The sequence below is a fragment of the Tachypleus tridentatus genome, chromosome 13 (genome assembly GCF_004210375.1).
Source record: "Tachypleus tridentatus isolate NWPU-2018 chromosome 13, ASM421037v1, whole genome shotgun sequence".
In the NCBI taxonomy this organism is placed as follows: domain Eukaryota; kingdom Metazoa; phylum Arthropoda; class Merostomata; order Xiphosura; family Limulidae; genus Tachypleus; species Tachypleus tridentatus.
In genome coordinates, this window is record NC_134837.1 from 54397054 (window position 1) to 54414512 (window position 17459).

Genomic DNA, 17459 nt, shown 5'->3' on the forward strand with positions numbered 1-17459 from the left:
TTTTTGTAAGAAGGGAGAAGTTCAGTTGGAGGTCCTCTTTCATTGACATGGAGAATTAAAAGTCACTAATATGACATGAGGACCTTATCTAACTTTAAAACATAGTATTTCATTAGTGTTTTTGTCCTTGTCTTATACATACATATATGAAAATCCTCTTCTACATTCAGAACCCACCCCTAAAGGTTCTACAACATCCTACTGCCATCATTTGACTACCAACATATGACTGCCACATTTTATTGCTGTCAAAGGAATGCAGCAACTAATTATTTCAGTTTGTTTTCTGCATGTATAGAAGCTATATTATCGGAATATTATAAAATCAATCATTATAATGTCAAAAAGACAAACACAAAAATTACATCATAAAATTTGTACCCATGTAAACATATATAATAAACTTAATATTCATATCCTTTTCATCCATTAAAATATTCAGTTACATTACTGTTCTCTTCTTACAGCAACTTATTCTGTTACTTTATTATTCAATTCTATTGTTAATCAAGTTTAGTGTAATAGTTTATTAGTTCACTGTACTTTTTTAAGAATAAAATTGTTCAGTTTGTTATGAAATGCTTTAAAAACATTTATTTGTACCTATGTACTATTGGTTATTGTTTTAATTTTTGAGAATAAAGTCTTTTTCTGTAATTTTTTAAAATAAAGCTGTGCTAGAAAATGTTTTATTCTGAGAACATAATTGTTTGCCAGCAGTAAACTGTACCGGCAGTTAGTCATATGTCATAATACCCTTCAAACAACTAGAAGCAGGTTAGTGGGTAACAAACAATACTTGTGAATAAAAAACTTGTTTGATTTATTCACATGGCTTTACTTAGTTATCCATGTTCAATGTATTTTCTACATAGAATTTTCTGAATATGTATCAGAGCTGCAAACTTTTGGCTATGTTTCAGATATTCAAATTTCTATAAATGCAAAATATTTACTACGAAAGTTGTTTACCTTCAATAGAAATACCATGTTGTCTATTTGTACAAAATAATTTGTTTATTGTCACATCTGTATTTTCTCACTGTGTATCAAATCCTACACAGGTCTACTTGTGCAATTTTGCTTAATTTCTCATTTTTCCCACTTTGCATTTATTTCTAATGTGCAATCATCTAACAAGTTCAGCATGCTAATAGTTGTGATGTTATTTTATTGCAAGTTGAAACTTTTTACTTTGTAACATAAATCTACACTATCCAAACAAAGATACTGCAACATGCTTACCAGAGACAACTGAAATGTTAGATATTAAAAAGTATATTTCCAGTAGAACTGAAACACTTTTGTAGCTGATTTGCTACCAAAAATGTTTTGCTGCATTGCATAATTAGTGGTTTATAAGGTTAAAACTGAAGTAATGTTAGCTGTATTCAGTCATTCCAAAAGAATACAAAAATGTCATACACTACATGAAGTTTAAACCTAACAGATAGCACATAGCAGGACCACACAATGATAAACCATGATGATACCTAAAAAGAGAGAAAAACTCCTGCTAAAAAGTGTTTTCTACCACACACTGTCTTTTACCCTTAAGGAGAACATTGTACAATTCCAAGCAGTTACATCAAATATGTTAGACACATAGAAAAAACTAAACTGATTGATGTACCACTTTATACACTGTCTCAAATATATGTTATACATAGTCTACCATCTTGCATGAGCCTAGTGCAGGCCTTGACAAATATATTCATATCTAGGAGCTAGGTACAAAATAAAAAGTTTATGGAACATATTTTGAGTCAGTTGTGTGGTTATGATAAAAGACATACAAGTTTATACTAAAAAACAAAAGGTTAATTATTAAACTTTATTATGTAACTTCAATATGTGCAATTAGTAAAATTATAGACTAAATTAGTATAACTTAGGTAGATTCTTGTAGTAAAATAAAAAATCACCTCAATAACCTATCCATAGGCCAAGTAGGTTTTTTTAAGAATAGATTTGATCTATAACACTGTACAATAATAAGTAAATGCCTTTTGGTTACCTAATTTCACTAATGTTTGTACCAGTAAATGAAATTATATTTAATTACTTTCACAGCAACAAGTGCACGCTAACAATCACATAACATTAACAACCACTTGACAGCATTGCCTGAACTAATTGTCTTTGATCCCATCTGTATCCAAATGTGTCCTGATTGCATGAATTGAGAGAAAGAAAAACAAAACTGCACAAAATTTGTAATGTGTCAAGCAATTGCAACACTTCATTCCTGAAATAACATAAAATGTTGAAAATGCTATTAAAAGTCATGAAACAAAATTTGATTTTGGACTCAAAGAATAGAAAAATAGTTCCAGACTTTCAAGAGTCCAGAACTGTTCTAGATTCAAGTTCCATTTAGTACATTCCTACTTACAAATAAAATAGCAGAAAATACTGATGGATACATGATGTTGGGCCTTAATACATACCTTGCTGATGAATCAAATAATGATGCAACAGTTCAAAACAGTTCAAAACAGTTCACATTCCAAAATGCTAAAAGCTTCACTCTCAGACAACACTATATAATGTAGCTTTTAGTGAAAATTTGTTCGTATTTGAGTAAAGCCACAACAGGCTAACTGCTATGTCTACCACAGAGAATCAAAACCTGAATCTCAGCACTGTAAGTCTACAAACTTATTGTTGTACCAACAAGGTATATTTTTGGATAAGTGAAATCACTAGATTTCCTTCACAAATGTCATTCTTTCCACTTAAGAGGTGTAATTAGCATCTTACAGGAAAATCCAATTTTTTTATCTTTGTCACAAAATGCATTAAGTATTTTTAAAAACATTATATTGTCATAGAAAACAGTGAAAACTATCAAACAAGGTATTCACCAAAATTCAGATTATTTTTTTATCAAGGATTATGTAAGAAGCTTCAGTGCTCTTTGGAGTGGACACGCTCCCATCTCATAAACCAATGCTTTTCGTTTTAGACTTTAACAGTTGTTTTTTTTTTAGTTTATTCCATACTATCTCCTGTAACTAACAAAACTATTTTAACAAGGCTGTCTTCTTGTATTCATGTTTAGGTAGTATTTTCAATTTTTTAATAGTAAAACCCTTTCTAAGCTAATTTTCCTTTACTTAAACTTCAAACACTTGTGAATGTTTCTAACTCTCCTTATTTTACTATGTAACTATTTCCAATCTTGCTGATTCTTAGCAAAGATAAAAACAGTGACTATGACATGGTGAAATTGAAAAACTAATAACTAAATCATTCAAGTCATATCTAAGGGAGGAAGATGTACCTTCCAAAAGTACTTGGAAAATCAGATTCTTTACACTGCAACTTAAGGCATTTTGTTGCATCTGTTTTAAAACTAATTATATCAACTGTTGTGCAATTGAAATATAAATTTGAAGATAGTCAAAACATTTACAAACAAAATTTTAATAAATTCAATTTGACACTGAATACAAAAATTATCTGTCACTCCACTTAATCCTTAACAAGTATCTGCACTGTAGGAAACTCAACAAAGGGTGTTAATACTACACAAACACACTACTGATAGTGATCAGTAGCTAAAATTATATTAGAACTACTAGGTAATTACTCCAAAAAGACAAAATAAATTAATATTAAATAAAATGCAAAGTTCATGTCCTAGTTTTACACATTCAGTGGATGTTGGTTAATGAACATCAATAAAGAAAAAAAATCACTTTCCTCTTTTGTCACTTGTTAAATTTTTGCCATACACAAAAGAAAATTACTCCTGTTCCATAAAACCAAACCAGTTTAATATCTTTCATTTCTAGAAGTGACTTTGTAACAATACTGTAAAAAAAGTTAAGTTTAATATTGAATAAATAATTATATTAACTAAAATTGACATTAGTCACATTATTAAGATCAAGAAAAAAAATAATCCTACTGCCAAGCATTTATCTTACGTTTGGTTAACATAGAACAGACATCTTTGTATCTACCTGGCATAACATTATAGTTTAGAGCATACCAAAAATAATTTTATTTTGTGAACATCTTCAAGCTTATATAACCATAAAATAGAAATTATATACATGCACCCAGAAACATGTAGTTAATTTCTGAACCAGTCTTTGCAGGTTTCACAGTAGGTCTGTATTTGAAAGTTTAAACATTCTTTCAAAGCCATGAATACAAAAGTAGTCAATCATTCAAAGGTTCAGATGGCATTCAAGTAGCATTAAGTTTTATTCCACAAACAATATGATGCTATTCTATTTAAAATATACTAAGAGAACCATTAAAATTATGGCACATAAAATGGTAAATTACATTGAATTGTGATTATACAATCTGATGAAAAACATAAAATAGCAATGATATATCACCTTTTTATTACACACAATTACTTCAAGTTAAAAAAGTTTCACTTTATACTTTATGCAGTTCCTTATTCTAACAGAAAAAGCAATAAGAAGCTGATAGTAGCCTTGTTCGTAAACATTTTAGATTTTAACTTTTTCAGTGAAAAGTCCCATTTCTTTAAGTAACATTATGCATTTTATATGAAATATTGACATACATTCATTTGCAGAAATGTGTAACTTACTACCTATTGACTTTGCAATTACATAAACATATCAAAAAATAATAACTGCTCATTTGTGTGGCAAAAGAATATTAGAGATTTTGTTCATAAAACTAATAAAATAATCTTTTAAATTTATCTAGAATTACACAGTTTTGAGTCTAGGAGCCATCTTAGCTGCCGGATGTTAAAATAAAGAATAAAGAATTGTTAGGTCCTTTACACCTGTACCTAACCCATTTGTTATTTTTTTCTGAAAATCAATTCTTCTTATAGTAATGTGTCAGCCTCTACAACAACTCATTCTACAATATATGCAAATCACCCTGTTATAAAAATAAAAATGTCTTACTAGACTAGTCTATAAACTTCTGTCCCCTCATATTGTCTTCAGACTATGGCACAAAGAAATTAGAGACCTTTGTTATATCAATCCCTTATATAATCTTGCAAGTTTCAATAAGATCACCTTTTATCCTTCTTTTCTCAAGACAAAGTAAATTAAAATATCTTAACCTATCCCTTTAAGATAACATTTTCACCCCATATTCAAAGTAACCCTCTTCTGAACTTTTCTAAAAAAAACTTGTCCTTGATATTCAATGAGCTTTACTAATAAAAATGAAGTATAAATTAATGTTTGATATGAATAAGCTTTTAAATGTTCCCTTCTGTTTTCATAAGAGAAGATATTAATAAATCTCTGACCCTGCATATTCCACAGAAAGAATAGGAATTCACCTGAACCACAAACACACAGATATCAATATTTGGTGGAAAGATCATAAAAAAAAAAGCTGGACAGTCTTCCTTACAGTTTTGTTGACTTAAAATCAGGTATTTGGGCATCACTCTTAAAATTATGTAGGATTGTTTTTAACAGATTACAAATTAAGCTACATATAAAATTTTGAAATTTCCTTATAAATAAGAAAATTTTAAAACTTCTTTTTTTATAAAGATTCATCACACTTTTCAACTGTAATCCAAAGATCATGACAGAGATTGTCTGTGGCAATAGCACCTAAAAGCATTGAGGATATCCCATCTGTCAAACAAAATAGCTGATGAGAAACTAGTTAGCAGTCAGAAAATTAATTAATGGTACAGAGGTGAGTGTTTAAACCAAAAAGTTGTTATAAATGGAGCTAAACAATTAGTAGAGTTTGTTTACTGATTAATTGATAGGCTTATTAATCAATTGATTCAACTATATTATTCTAGCATGAGATGCCTAAACAAACTGATTATTCTTACTTAAAAGTACTTATAACACTAAAACATTGGTTACAATACCAGCAATGGGCAGAACACAGAGTTCATTGTGTACCTTTGCATTTCATAACAAACATAAGGGCAATATTTTGATTACTTGAACAATGAAAACAGTAATAAGAAACTAATATTAATTAGCTGATTAATTTCATGAGTCATAACACTAAGTTCAGTAAATTTTAATCAATCAAAAACAATGATAAAAATCATAATACCAATATTTCAGTTACTGCCTAGTTGGATAATTAGAAACACTATTGCATTATTTCTTGATAATTAATAATATAATCAGTGAACATAGGTAATCAATCAACTGAGGTAATTGTATAGCTCTACTTGCTGTTAGTTGAGTGCCTTAGGGTTATTTCTTTAGCCTAATGGCCTTAATTTTTTTTTTTTTTTATTTACATTAAAAAGAATGGTAGAGATGTAACTGGTAACAACTGAGTGTGATATTGAATTATTGGGTATTTCTATATGTACTTAAGACTGTTGAGGCAATACAAAATTATCTTGATCAACTACTTAATCTTACAGTTCTTTGTCAAATGACTCATAGTAAATTCAAGGCTATCACAATTTAGATTGCACCTTCAACATAGAGGGGATCCTACTCAATAGCACTATGAATAATAGTCACATGATGAAACAGAGACCAGGGTCCATTTACTCTTCAAAGCTGTTCTTGTATAACCACCCTTAGTAAAAATGTAAAATGCCCTTTATTTATCAGAAAATATTTAATAATCCTCTTAAACTCCTGCTAATTGCTTTCTTCTACTATTTCCAACAGTAACTAATTTCATAATTCAGGCACATTGGTAGAAGAATACAAAAGTCTTAACTAGAGCCTATCCATTTTTGCAAACCTTAGTACTATGCCAACAAGTCTGTCCATTTGCTCAACCTTTTATCCACTTGGTAACAATGAAACTATAACTATGAATGTGCTAGTTGTATTTCCATGAAACTTTGAAACTTTTAATAAACCTTACAAATAGGATTTACAAAGACACTGCTGACTCAGGATGAGTGAAAGGTGATTTTTATGCCATGAAGAGCAATATGTCTTTTAATCTTGGAGTTCTTATTTGCACATATTTTAAAAACCTCCTAAATATCATTTTTTTTTTTTGGTAAAATTTATACTTTATTTCTCTACCCTAAACCTAACTGTAAAGAAATCATCAATATACAGAAAAATGAAAATTTAAAAAATATGAAATATAATCAAAAATATATTTTTCTAGAATGATTGCAGACTATTTAGGCAATTATAATTAGTAATCAAAACAGGTTTAAGCCTCTATCTAGTTGTTTTCTCATAATTTTATCATTTTATACGTTCTTTGAACAATGTCTAACTAACATAACAAAGTAAAATGTTACCCAATGAGAGTTAGGATACATTATAAAATTACTTCACATAACAGCAGCCCATGCACATTCCTTGAAGCATTCACATGAAATGTTTCACTTTTGTCATCTACATTGTCTTAATAAACCTAACAAGTTTCTATTTTTTATATATTAATTAATGTTAATAAAAAATATGTAACAATAAATAAAAAATATACACAGGAACAAGAAATTTAGTAGTTATTTTAGCCTATTTATTTTGCATTATGATGTTTGTTTAAAATTATTCAGGTAACTTTCAAATATGCATTTAAAAACAACAAAAATATGCCAGACACTAAGTTAGTGTGTCCCAAAACTAAGTTATCTGGATTTTTAATTAACCTATAAATACATTAAAAACTTAAAGTACTAAATCAAAACAATTTATGTAGTTCAAAATATGCTTATTAGTTATAAGCATGTCTAACAACTACATTAACAGAATTGTAGATATTCTTTAACAAACAGAAGAGATATAAGGAGTGAATAATGGGGGTTGAATAAATAGTGATACCTCAAGTAAAGCAAGTAGAGGTTTGGATTTTATATTCTGGATAGCCTGTACATGTCTACAATGTTTCTGATTGGTTGAACAATCTGAATGCTATTGTAACATGCAACCCTAGAGGTGCAGATTGAGAATTTGTTTAAATGTTTTCTTTTAAAAGTAAAAAATTAAAACTTAGTTAATTTAAAAAACTGAATTATAAACCACATTTTGAATCAAATTTTATTCAAACACACATTGATAATAGTTTAATTAAATTTTGAAAGTAGTTCTGTAAAAGGGAAGTGACATGCACTTTGATACTCTCTTGTACAAATATTTTCACAATACAGTAAAAAGAAACCAGAGGACTTAATTTGTCAGTCTCTCAGATAATCTTGTAAACTTCAATAGAATCACCTATTATCCTTCTTTTTCTCAAAAAGAAAATTAAAAATTTCATAAGATACCATGAGAGTCTTCTTCCATCAGTGGATTGATACCATGTAACCTATACTAAGACCTTTCAGATAACACAATATCTTCTCTTAGATAAAGAAACGAGTACCATAGAAAATATTCTAAGCAAGGTCTAACTAGCAATTTGCTGAGATAATTACCTCATTTGACTTGTAATCAATATATACATCAATCAGGGTTGTAAACAGGAATATTTGAGTGTTGAGTGGAAAAAACCAGTCTGACCCATATAATACCTGCAACTGTCACCATTGTGCTGCCCTCCCCAAAGCACAAACAAGTTCATTATTTTTATGTTTCAGATTTAAATGTATTACAGTTTTAATGACTTCAAAAATTTGTAAATTTCTTCAAAAAATCTAATGAAACATTCAATACAAGCATTAACTAGACAAATGTTATGACTATCATGAGTATTTTATGTTAAATTTTATACTTCTTGGAGAGGTAGTATTTAAGTCAGAGAAGTAGGAATACCTTTAATAAAAAGGTAGATTTCTCACAGTAGGGAAAAAATTCAGAATTTCTTTTTTAAATATTGCCTTATAAAATTAAGAACTTAAGATTAAAGTACTATTAAGACATGGATTATTAGCTATGGTTTGGTGTTATACAAATTAGTATAACATGAACAAAAAGTAGTTGTGTGATTAAAGTTCGAAAGTACAGTAAACTCTCATTGTTTCTAAGTCGCTAGAACCGAATATATCACTTGTATCGAAGTTGTTGACTGGTCCGGCCAACTGTCCATATAAATACATAGTAACAAAAGCCCCTTGAACCGAACTGCATGTATCGAAGTGTCGGCTTGTAACGATGTATAATTATAGTCCCTAGGGTGTGAAAAGCATCAATATTACATCCTTTGTATCGAACCAGGTACGAAGATATTTATTTTTCTCTTCTTCCCTAAATTAATTGTCACCGCTGCCGGCTGCCGACCACCCGCTACACCGCTAGCAAGTGCAATTAGTCAGTCTCCGCGCAACAATGTGTGGTGCCACAAATCAAAATCTTACACTTGAGAAATAGCGGACTGCAGATGGGGTAGTAGATTAGCCTAGCAATGTTTGTACAACAATTATGGTCAATAACACTTTAAACCCCTGCCCGCCCCAACTCACCCGCCCACCCAGCAAAAAATTAGCTTAGATATAAAATTTTCAGATTATGGCTTGAGTAGATTATGCCTGGGCAGCCTGCATGCTGTGGCCTATAAAAGGCTAATCACAGTCAAATTAAACAGATCATTAATCATTGATCATGGCGAAGCGCAAGCTTGTATCGAAAGAAACTAAAATTGCAGCAATAGAAGAAGTTGAAAAAAAAGTTAAAACAAAAACAGAAATAGCAAAAGCATTTGATGTGCCTCTGAACACTTTGTCAACATGGTTGAAAAATAAAGAGGCCATATTGTCTTCTCGAGACAACTTTTGTCCCAATAGAAAACGCATGCGAACTGCAAAACATTCTGACCTAGAAGCGGCATTGCTTCTGTGGTTCAAAAATGCTAGATCAGAGAATGTTCCTATCTCTGGGCCTGTTATGCAAGCAAAGGCAAAAAAACTTGCTGATCAAATGGGAATCACTGACTTTTGCATGAGTGATGGGTGGTTAACCCGATTAAAAAAAAAAAAACACAACATTCAATTTCGTACGATCTGTGGTGAGTCTGGTAGTGTAGAACCAGAGCAAACAAACCAGTGGACATCAACAACACTGCCACGCCTGCTAGAAAACTACAGCCCATGGGATGTCTTCAACACAGATGAGTCTGGCTTATTCTTTAAACTTCTGCCAGACAAGTCTCTTGTTATCAAGGGAGACTCCTGTCACTGCGGGAAGCGAGCGAAGGAGCGGCTGTCTGTTTTGGTATGAGACAATATGGACGGCACCAAGAAGCTTCCTTTACTTGTCATAGGTGAGTGTCAAAAGCAGGTAAAAATATTTTCCTGTGTTTTCTATAGAAGTTATTTTATGATTTTCTTCAGATTATTGACATGTAAATGTTTCATTTTTAATTTCAAGACATTAACCATGTACATTTTCTTTCTTTTTTTTTTTAGGAAAGGCAGCAAAACCGCGTTGCTTCAAAGACGTCAAAACCCTGCCAACACCATACAAAGCCAACAAGCGAGCTTGGATGACATCAGATCTATTCACCGAGTGGCTGAGAGAACTTGACCAAAGTTTGTGCTGCAGAAAAGAAATGCCCTTATGATAATTGACAACTGCCCCGCCCACTCCAACCCCACTGGACTTAAGGCCATCAAGCTGGTGTTCCTGCCTCCCAATACCACAAGCAAGACACAGCCCATGGACCAAGGCATCATCGCCAATCTAAAACATCATTACCGCACCTTACTGCTACAGCGTCTTATTGATTCAATAGACAATAAAAGTGTTTTCACTGTGACTGTGCTTGAAACCATGCGACTGCTACGCTCTGCCTGGTCATTGGTAAAGCAATCAACCATAGCCAATTGCTTCAGAACTTGTGGCTTCTCCTCTCCAGAGCCAGCAGAAAACAGTGAGGACCCCGAGGATGACATACCATTGGCCCAGCTCTTGACACGGCTGAATGATACTGGGTTTACGGTGGATGGCACAGCAGAGGACTACGAGACTGCTGATAATGATCTGATCACTAGCGCGCCCCTGACAGACAGTGATATTGTGGCCATGGTGCAAAATAAACAGACACCAGAAAATGACAGTGAAAGTGAAAATGACGACAATGAGGACCCCCCCATCCCAACACATTCTGCAGCTCGTGAGATGTGTCTGCAACTTCAGAGATATCTTGAACACCAGGCTAACGCAGGACAGTTTATCTCTCAATTAAACATGATGGAGCGTTTTGTGACCAAGTGCCAGAGGGACAGCAGTTCGCAAAAAAGCATTATGCAATATTTCAAGTGACTCCAGTTAGACGTTCTTGCTGGTGTTTGTATCCTGTACATTATAATTACATATGTCTATATTATGAATGTTATTTTTTTTACATGTTTTTTTACAAGTGCTGTTAATCGTCCTTTTGAATTTCATTAAATGTGTTTTAAGTGTTTACACACGTGTGACTTCTGAGTCTTTAATCCAATTACCGGTACTGCAACAGCCGTCAGTTATAGGGCCTACCATTACCAGACTTGGCTAGTGAATGAAAAAAAAATCCTTTTTAACGAACAATTCTCTTTGGTCTCTACGACTTCGTTACAACGAGAGTTTACTGTAACTTACTAAAAATATCATGTAATGTACAATAAAGGATGCCCACAGCATGAGGGTTACCTCAGATCAATACTCTCCAAATACCTTAAAAGTTTCTATGTTACATGGTTATCAATACAGTCAAGTCACTTGATACGATCTGGTCACATCAAGGCAAAGTGTAAATACTTTTGGCAAACTATCTCTACTTCGAGAGAAACCAATTCTAACTTACTGATACATCTAAAGATAAGCCATGAGCATTTATTTAGCATTAAAGGCCAAATTTTCAGGTATTATTACTGCTGCTTCACTGACAAGACATTTGAGAGAATAACATTGATAAAAAACAGTGTACAGTTATAATATGCCTCTTTTAAAAACATATTTTTATTTCCTAACTTTGTTATTAGATTTTGAAAAATATAAGTATCAAAATGTTATTACTTGTTAAAATTTTGTTTTTCAGTTTCTAAAAAAGTTTTCCATAAAAATATTGAAATCTTATCTACTGCTTTATCATTATTGCATATTACTTGTATATTCACAAATACACTCCTATGTATTCATATTTGAATACATATGTTTCTTCTATTCATTCTCATATTCATAAAAATATGAAGTATTCGTATTCTATTAATGAATATAATAAAACAGGTACCCTGTTTAGGAATACTAAAATATGAATTTTGATATAGACATTATAATCTTTTCTGAATATAACTATTTAATTTTAATTACAGAAGTTTCAACATTTGTTTTTAACATTACTCAAATAAAGATACAAGCTTTGAAATCTCTGGATTATATCCCAAATGAAGTGCTCATTCTGAATATTGTAGGCTTTCTAATTAATGTTATTGTTAAAGTTATTAGTAGTGTATAAGTAATGTAAATAATAAAAGTGCTATAAATTTATCAGTAATGCTAGAGATATATGGTTGTTAGACCCTCTCTCATACATCCTAGATACGCACTCTTTTCAACAGTTGTTTCCCATAATATGGATAAGACTGAATCCCATAAGGTTTCACATACCAAGTAAGATGTACAAATCACATCTATACAACGTTTAAAGTAAGTGCCCCATTTGGTGAGCTTTGACATTTTTTTTCTGTGAAGATCAGCATTGTTGGTCAAATCTTAGATATTTTGAAAAATAATTTCATTTTCAACAACAAATGAAGTATTCAACTAACTTGCACACAACATAAGCCTACAGCTGAATTATTCATTCTATTTTAAATGTTTTATTGATTTTATTTAATAAAGTATAAAATCTTTATTAGATAAAGAACTTGTTTGAAAATGTCACAAAGTAATATGTTTATTTTCATCAACAAACATCCAGATGTTATAGAACAACAGTATTTTGAAGATTTATAGGAAAAAACCTAAGTAAAACTATTGAATGTACTTGCAAGCTGTTAAGAGGTTCCACACTACTTTATATGTATGATAAATTTTCACACACAATAGTTTTGGATAAACAAACTTACTCCTACACAACTGTATATGAAGAAAGGATTTCCTCTAGTATTTCATATATTTCACCACAAACTTTTAAAGCACTTTCATTTATATTAGTTCCAGTTCTCTTTAAGTGATTTAAGTCAAAATTATTTCTTAACATACATCTTTTTTGGGAATTTATTTGGTGTAATTCATGAAGAAAAAAAGTTCATACCTTCAGTTCTGCACAGCTACAGCATTGTCTGTATACAAAACAACCCACTTCGACTACTTTTTCTGTCCATATCAAAAACTAATTTTATTTTTGCTAAGAAACAATAAATATTAAAAACATATTAATTTATTGATTTTCAAGCTTTTCCTAGTTTTTTTTCTACATGTTTTAGTTGAAATACTGTAATGGTGCCACATCCACATGTTTCAATCATTTATTATTGAAACAGCTTCATATTTTATATGAAAAAGTTAAAATATGACTGGACTGGGCAAGAATTAGTCCAGTACATCTTAATGCAATAAATATACATAGTTTATGCATACGTTTTATTATAAAATGTAAAAGTATTTGTGTGTTAAATTATACTTGTTTGAAAATGACAGAAATGTTCTTCAATGAGAAAAGGAAAGGTTATAACAAATTAAGAATCAGATGTAACAGGTAATAAAGGAAACTTGCCAGTTTAACAAAGTACAAAATGTACAATGTTTGTAGGTTTTCTCAAAATTTTCTGCACATATGCAAATACATTATACATAGGAAAGGCAAAGAGCTAATAAGATGTCAAAAAGACACAAAGTTCAGCTGGAGATATTCCATCTTCCTCAAACGAGAAAAGTCATCCATGGACTTAACTGGTTAAAAACTGTGTATTGGTTCTACAGCAACAGCTGTTTAACTCAGTTTGTTAATGAAAGATAGGATATTACTCAGAGATGAAAAAAGAAAATGGGCTGATGCATACAAGTGACACAAAAAGAGAAACCTGAATGTAACCCTAGTGTAGGAAGGTTGTCTAAGGGTAATTGATAATGATGAACACATATTGGGAACTAACTTCATGCTATGACATTAATGAGAGGTTAGGCTTAGCTTCATAACCCATCCACAGGTAATTTTCCTTATATACTACTTGGCAAATATTACTCCAAACATTATGTTTCCACTGGTAATAGGGATGATGACCATGATACCACCAAGAAGTGAAATACTCATACCAAGAATTATATACAATAAATTAACATTTAATGACTGGGGCATAGGTAGCAGGTGAGACAAGGAACAAATTCTGTGCAAAAAAATCAATGATATCATTTGCAAAATCAAGAATGGTACTTGATCAGAGCCAAAGGTCAGCTATTGTGATCATTTTAGAAATACATCAGTGGGATAATGGCAAACTAAGTAACTCGAAGGAAAAAGAACTTGTCAGTGCAAATTCAAGTTACTAAGAAGCCCAGAGTTTGTAAAGAATAGTTCCAGAGTATCATTGAAGATTAGTTCCCTGTAAGAATTACTCAACCATCTAATCAGAATAAACTCTTCCTAAACATGACAGCCAGTGGCAACAAGGAACAAAATCTTATCACATGCATTATACCATCAATTTCAGAAGAGAGAACCACTAAGAAAACACTTAATGAATGCACAGCTTAGTGTAGTGTTTTATTTTAGTATAAGAATTGTTCAAGAGTTTTCAAACTTTAGAAGGTAAGCTAAATATTTAATATTGTAATTTTTTGTTAGCAAGAAAAAGCTGCAGATTGTAATAGTTTTAAGATAGAAAAGTTTAATAAGAAAGGCCTAGAACACTTAGTAATGTCTAAATGTTTATGCAAAATTTTCTAATAAATTCAAGGGTACTTAATAATTACAATGTTAATTTTTTATTTTCCTAGCTGATACAGTAAATTAGTTAGTGTTTTAAATTCATCCCAAATTTTACTTTTTCAATAAACTATGTGGATCTGTGTAAGCTATTACACACAGAGTTATTTTATGCACGCAAGTTTATTGTTACTATAGTGTCATACGGTTAGCATGGACATGTGATCAAGCTTGTAAAAGTGTTAAGAAAACAATTTATTTATCATTGCTAATTGGACTGGTATAAGTAGTAGTTAAAAATTTTATGAAGGAGATATGTTTTTCTTACAGGCGATGTGTACTAATTATTTAGTGAATAACACTAACTGCCCAACTCTACTAACTAATTAATCTCAGTCATTCTTTAATACTTCAACAACATCAATAAAGCTAGAAGTATGTAAGAGTTTAATGTTATCCAAAGATGTTATTAACTTTGTATTTATTTCATTAGAAAATATGTATGTATGTATGTATGCATGCATGTGTGTTATATATAGTAACATTAGAAGTAAAACTTAATCCAAGTCATTTCTCTTTGGGCTTTAAAAAATCTACAGTTCAAATGAACACATGAAAATTTCAAAATAAGGTACCAGAACAAAAAAGTTACAAAGGAAGTGTTTTACTTGCAAACACTTGCTCTGAAACATTTTCCTTCAGTTCTTTACTCTATCCAAAGAACTTAAAGGTATACAAAATCACAATATTACTACTGAACTTAAAATGATAGCTTCAGATTCCAATGGTTTCTATCAGTAAAACAATTATTTATGCACATTTCAGCAGCTCTACTGATTTTATGTATGTACAAAACACTTTCACAGCAAGTTCATAAACATAATTATAGATTTTAATGTCTGAAAGATACTAAATGTGAAACTCACACTAAATGCAACAAAGAAAACAAATAATGTAACTGTGTGATATATCAGGGTTACAAGAATAATGAACTATGCATTCTTTATTATGAATAAAATTTGTCAATAGCAATAATAAGACAGCAAGATGAATAAATTATCATGATTACTGTTAGACAGTTTAAATAAGTGGTTACATGCTTTAAAAACTGTTACAGTTATGTCAATTTTAAACATAACATTTTAACTTTTTCTGCTAAACCTAATATTCAACCAAAAAATACTAACTTTTTGGTTGAAGTTATCTGCAAATGACTTGAATAAAATTAGCAATAATTACAATTCACTTATTAATCTAGTTCCTCTACAGAACTGGTTGTTCGTAAACTGGTGAGATAGATAGTGCCTAGATAACTAATGTGTCTTTTGTATTCTATTGAGCTTGATGAATTTTGGTATTGAGCAAAAGGCTTCATCAGCACTTGACATAATAGAGGTAGTGTGGATAACATGATATTCTTTGCTTTGAAACATAAGCTATTAGAAATAAAATTACTGTTGAAAATAATGATGACTTTTTATGCTTTATCAGTTTAAAGAAAATGGTAAGACAACCATAACATTTCTAAAATCAGTCGTATCACTTTCATATTATGTTACACTAAATGTAATAAATGGTATATCTAATTTCGTAACGTACTACTATTAACGATTAACAAATCGTATTTTTAGTAATATTGTTTATTTACAACAAGTATATGATACACCACGTATATGGATATAGTACATTCACCACACCGTGTCATTGTGTCCTTTTTCGCTAGCCTTCACCCCCTTTCCTTTCAACACTTGTTTATCTCTTTCAACTCACCTCATAAATTATTTTACAGCCTTTAACAGGTCCAATCTGTCCAAACAAAGCTAGAATCAACTCTTCTGTAACCGATGGGTCAAGGTTTCCTACGTACCTAAAAATGTTTCAAAAAGGAAACATGTTGAAATCATATTTGAAAACTTTGAGAGACCTACGAAAAGTGGTAGGAATCTATGATTCTATAGTAAATATGAAAAAAAAAACCCATTAGTTCTACTTTTTGGTTTACCAAATATTCACGAATTCTGAGAATTGTGAACAATACTTACAAGGTACGTGGTTGACTTTCATAATACTGGTCCTGAAAAACAAAACAAAATAAGAAACTAAAGTAAAACTCGACTAAACATTTCATAAACAATGAAAAGTTTTCGAAAAAGAGTGTACCTTATTCGGCACTATGCCATCCATTATCACAACGCTCATACAATACGCATGCGTAACTCAGAGCCCTCTGCATATATGATATCCTCTTTCGCCAACTATTTTGTTAAATTAGAATATTACCTATATAACAAATTTCAATTGTACGGCATAAAGAAATGTTGGCTTATAGAATAATGAAATATTTCGTAATATATGTTGTCCCATATCATAATTGATAAATTAATATGTATGTTAATATCTATTTAAGCGTTTTGATTCTTTAAAAATAAATAAGACATCTTGATTTTTAAATTATCCATTTTAGTAAATTGTTTATTTTAAATAAAACTCAATTTGGCTATCTGCTGTGTCCACCGCATGTAACCAGACCCATGATTTTAGCGCTTTAAATCTGTAGACTTACTGTTGTTCCACCAGAGAATATCAGTACAACTAACAAAAACTGAAAATATTAAAAACTCTGCATAAAATTTTATATTTTATTTTTTGATAGTTTGTTCCTTGAATTTTAGTGCTATATTGCTCAAGGGCTATCTGCGCTAGCCCTACCTAATTTTAAAGTTATAGAATACAAAGGACGAAGTTAATCA

General features: G+C 30.8%; 1 protein-coding gene across 5 annotated transcripts in view; it reads right to left on the reverse strand.

The window, feature by feature from the left end:
* LOC143241069 (nucleolysin TIAR-like) overlaps window positions 1-16958 on the reverse strand; it is a 283540-nt gene extending 266582 nt beyond the window's left edge. For 4 of the 5 annotated variants that reach the window (XM_076484563.1, XM_076484564.1, XM_076484562.1 and 1 more), the window contains exons 1-3: window positions 16870-16955; window positions 16752-16783; window positions 16480-16576 (exon numbers count right to left, since the gene is read on the reverse strand). In XM_076484563.1, the coding sequence (XP_076340678.1) occupies window positions 16480-16576; window positions 16752-16783; window positions 16870-16908 (168 nt within the window). In that variant the 5' untranslated portion in view covers window positions 16909-16955. Of the gene's footprint in view, window positions 1-16479; window positions 16577-16751; window positions 16784-16869 lie in introns of all 5 variants that reach the window. The other variant, XM_076484571.1, reaches the window with a different exon arrangement.
* Window positions 16959-17459: the final 501 nt, after the last annotated feature.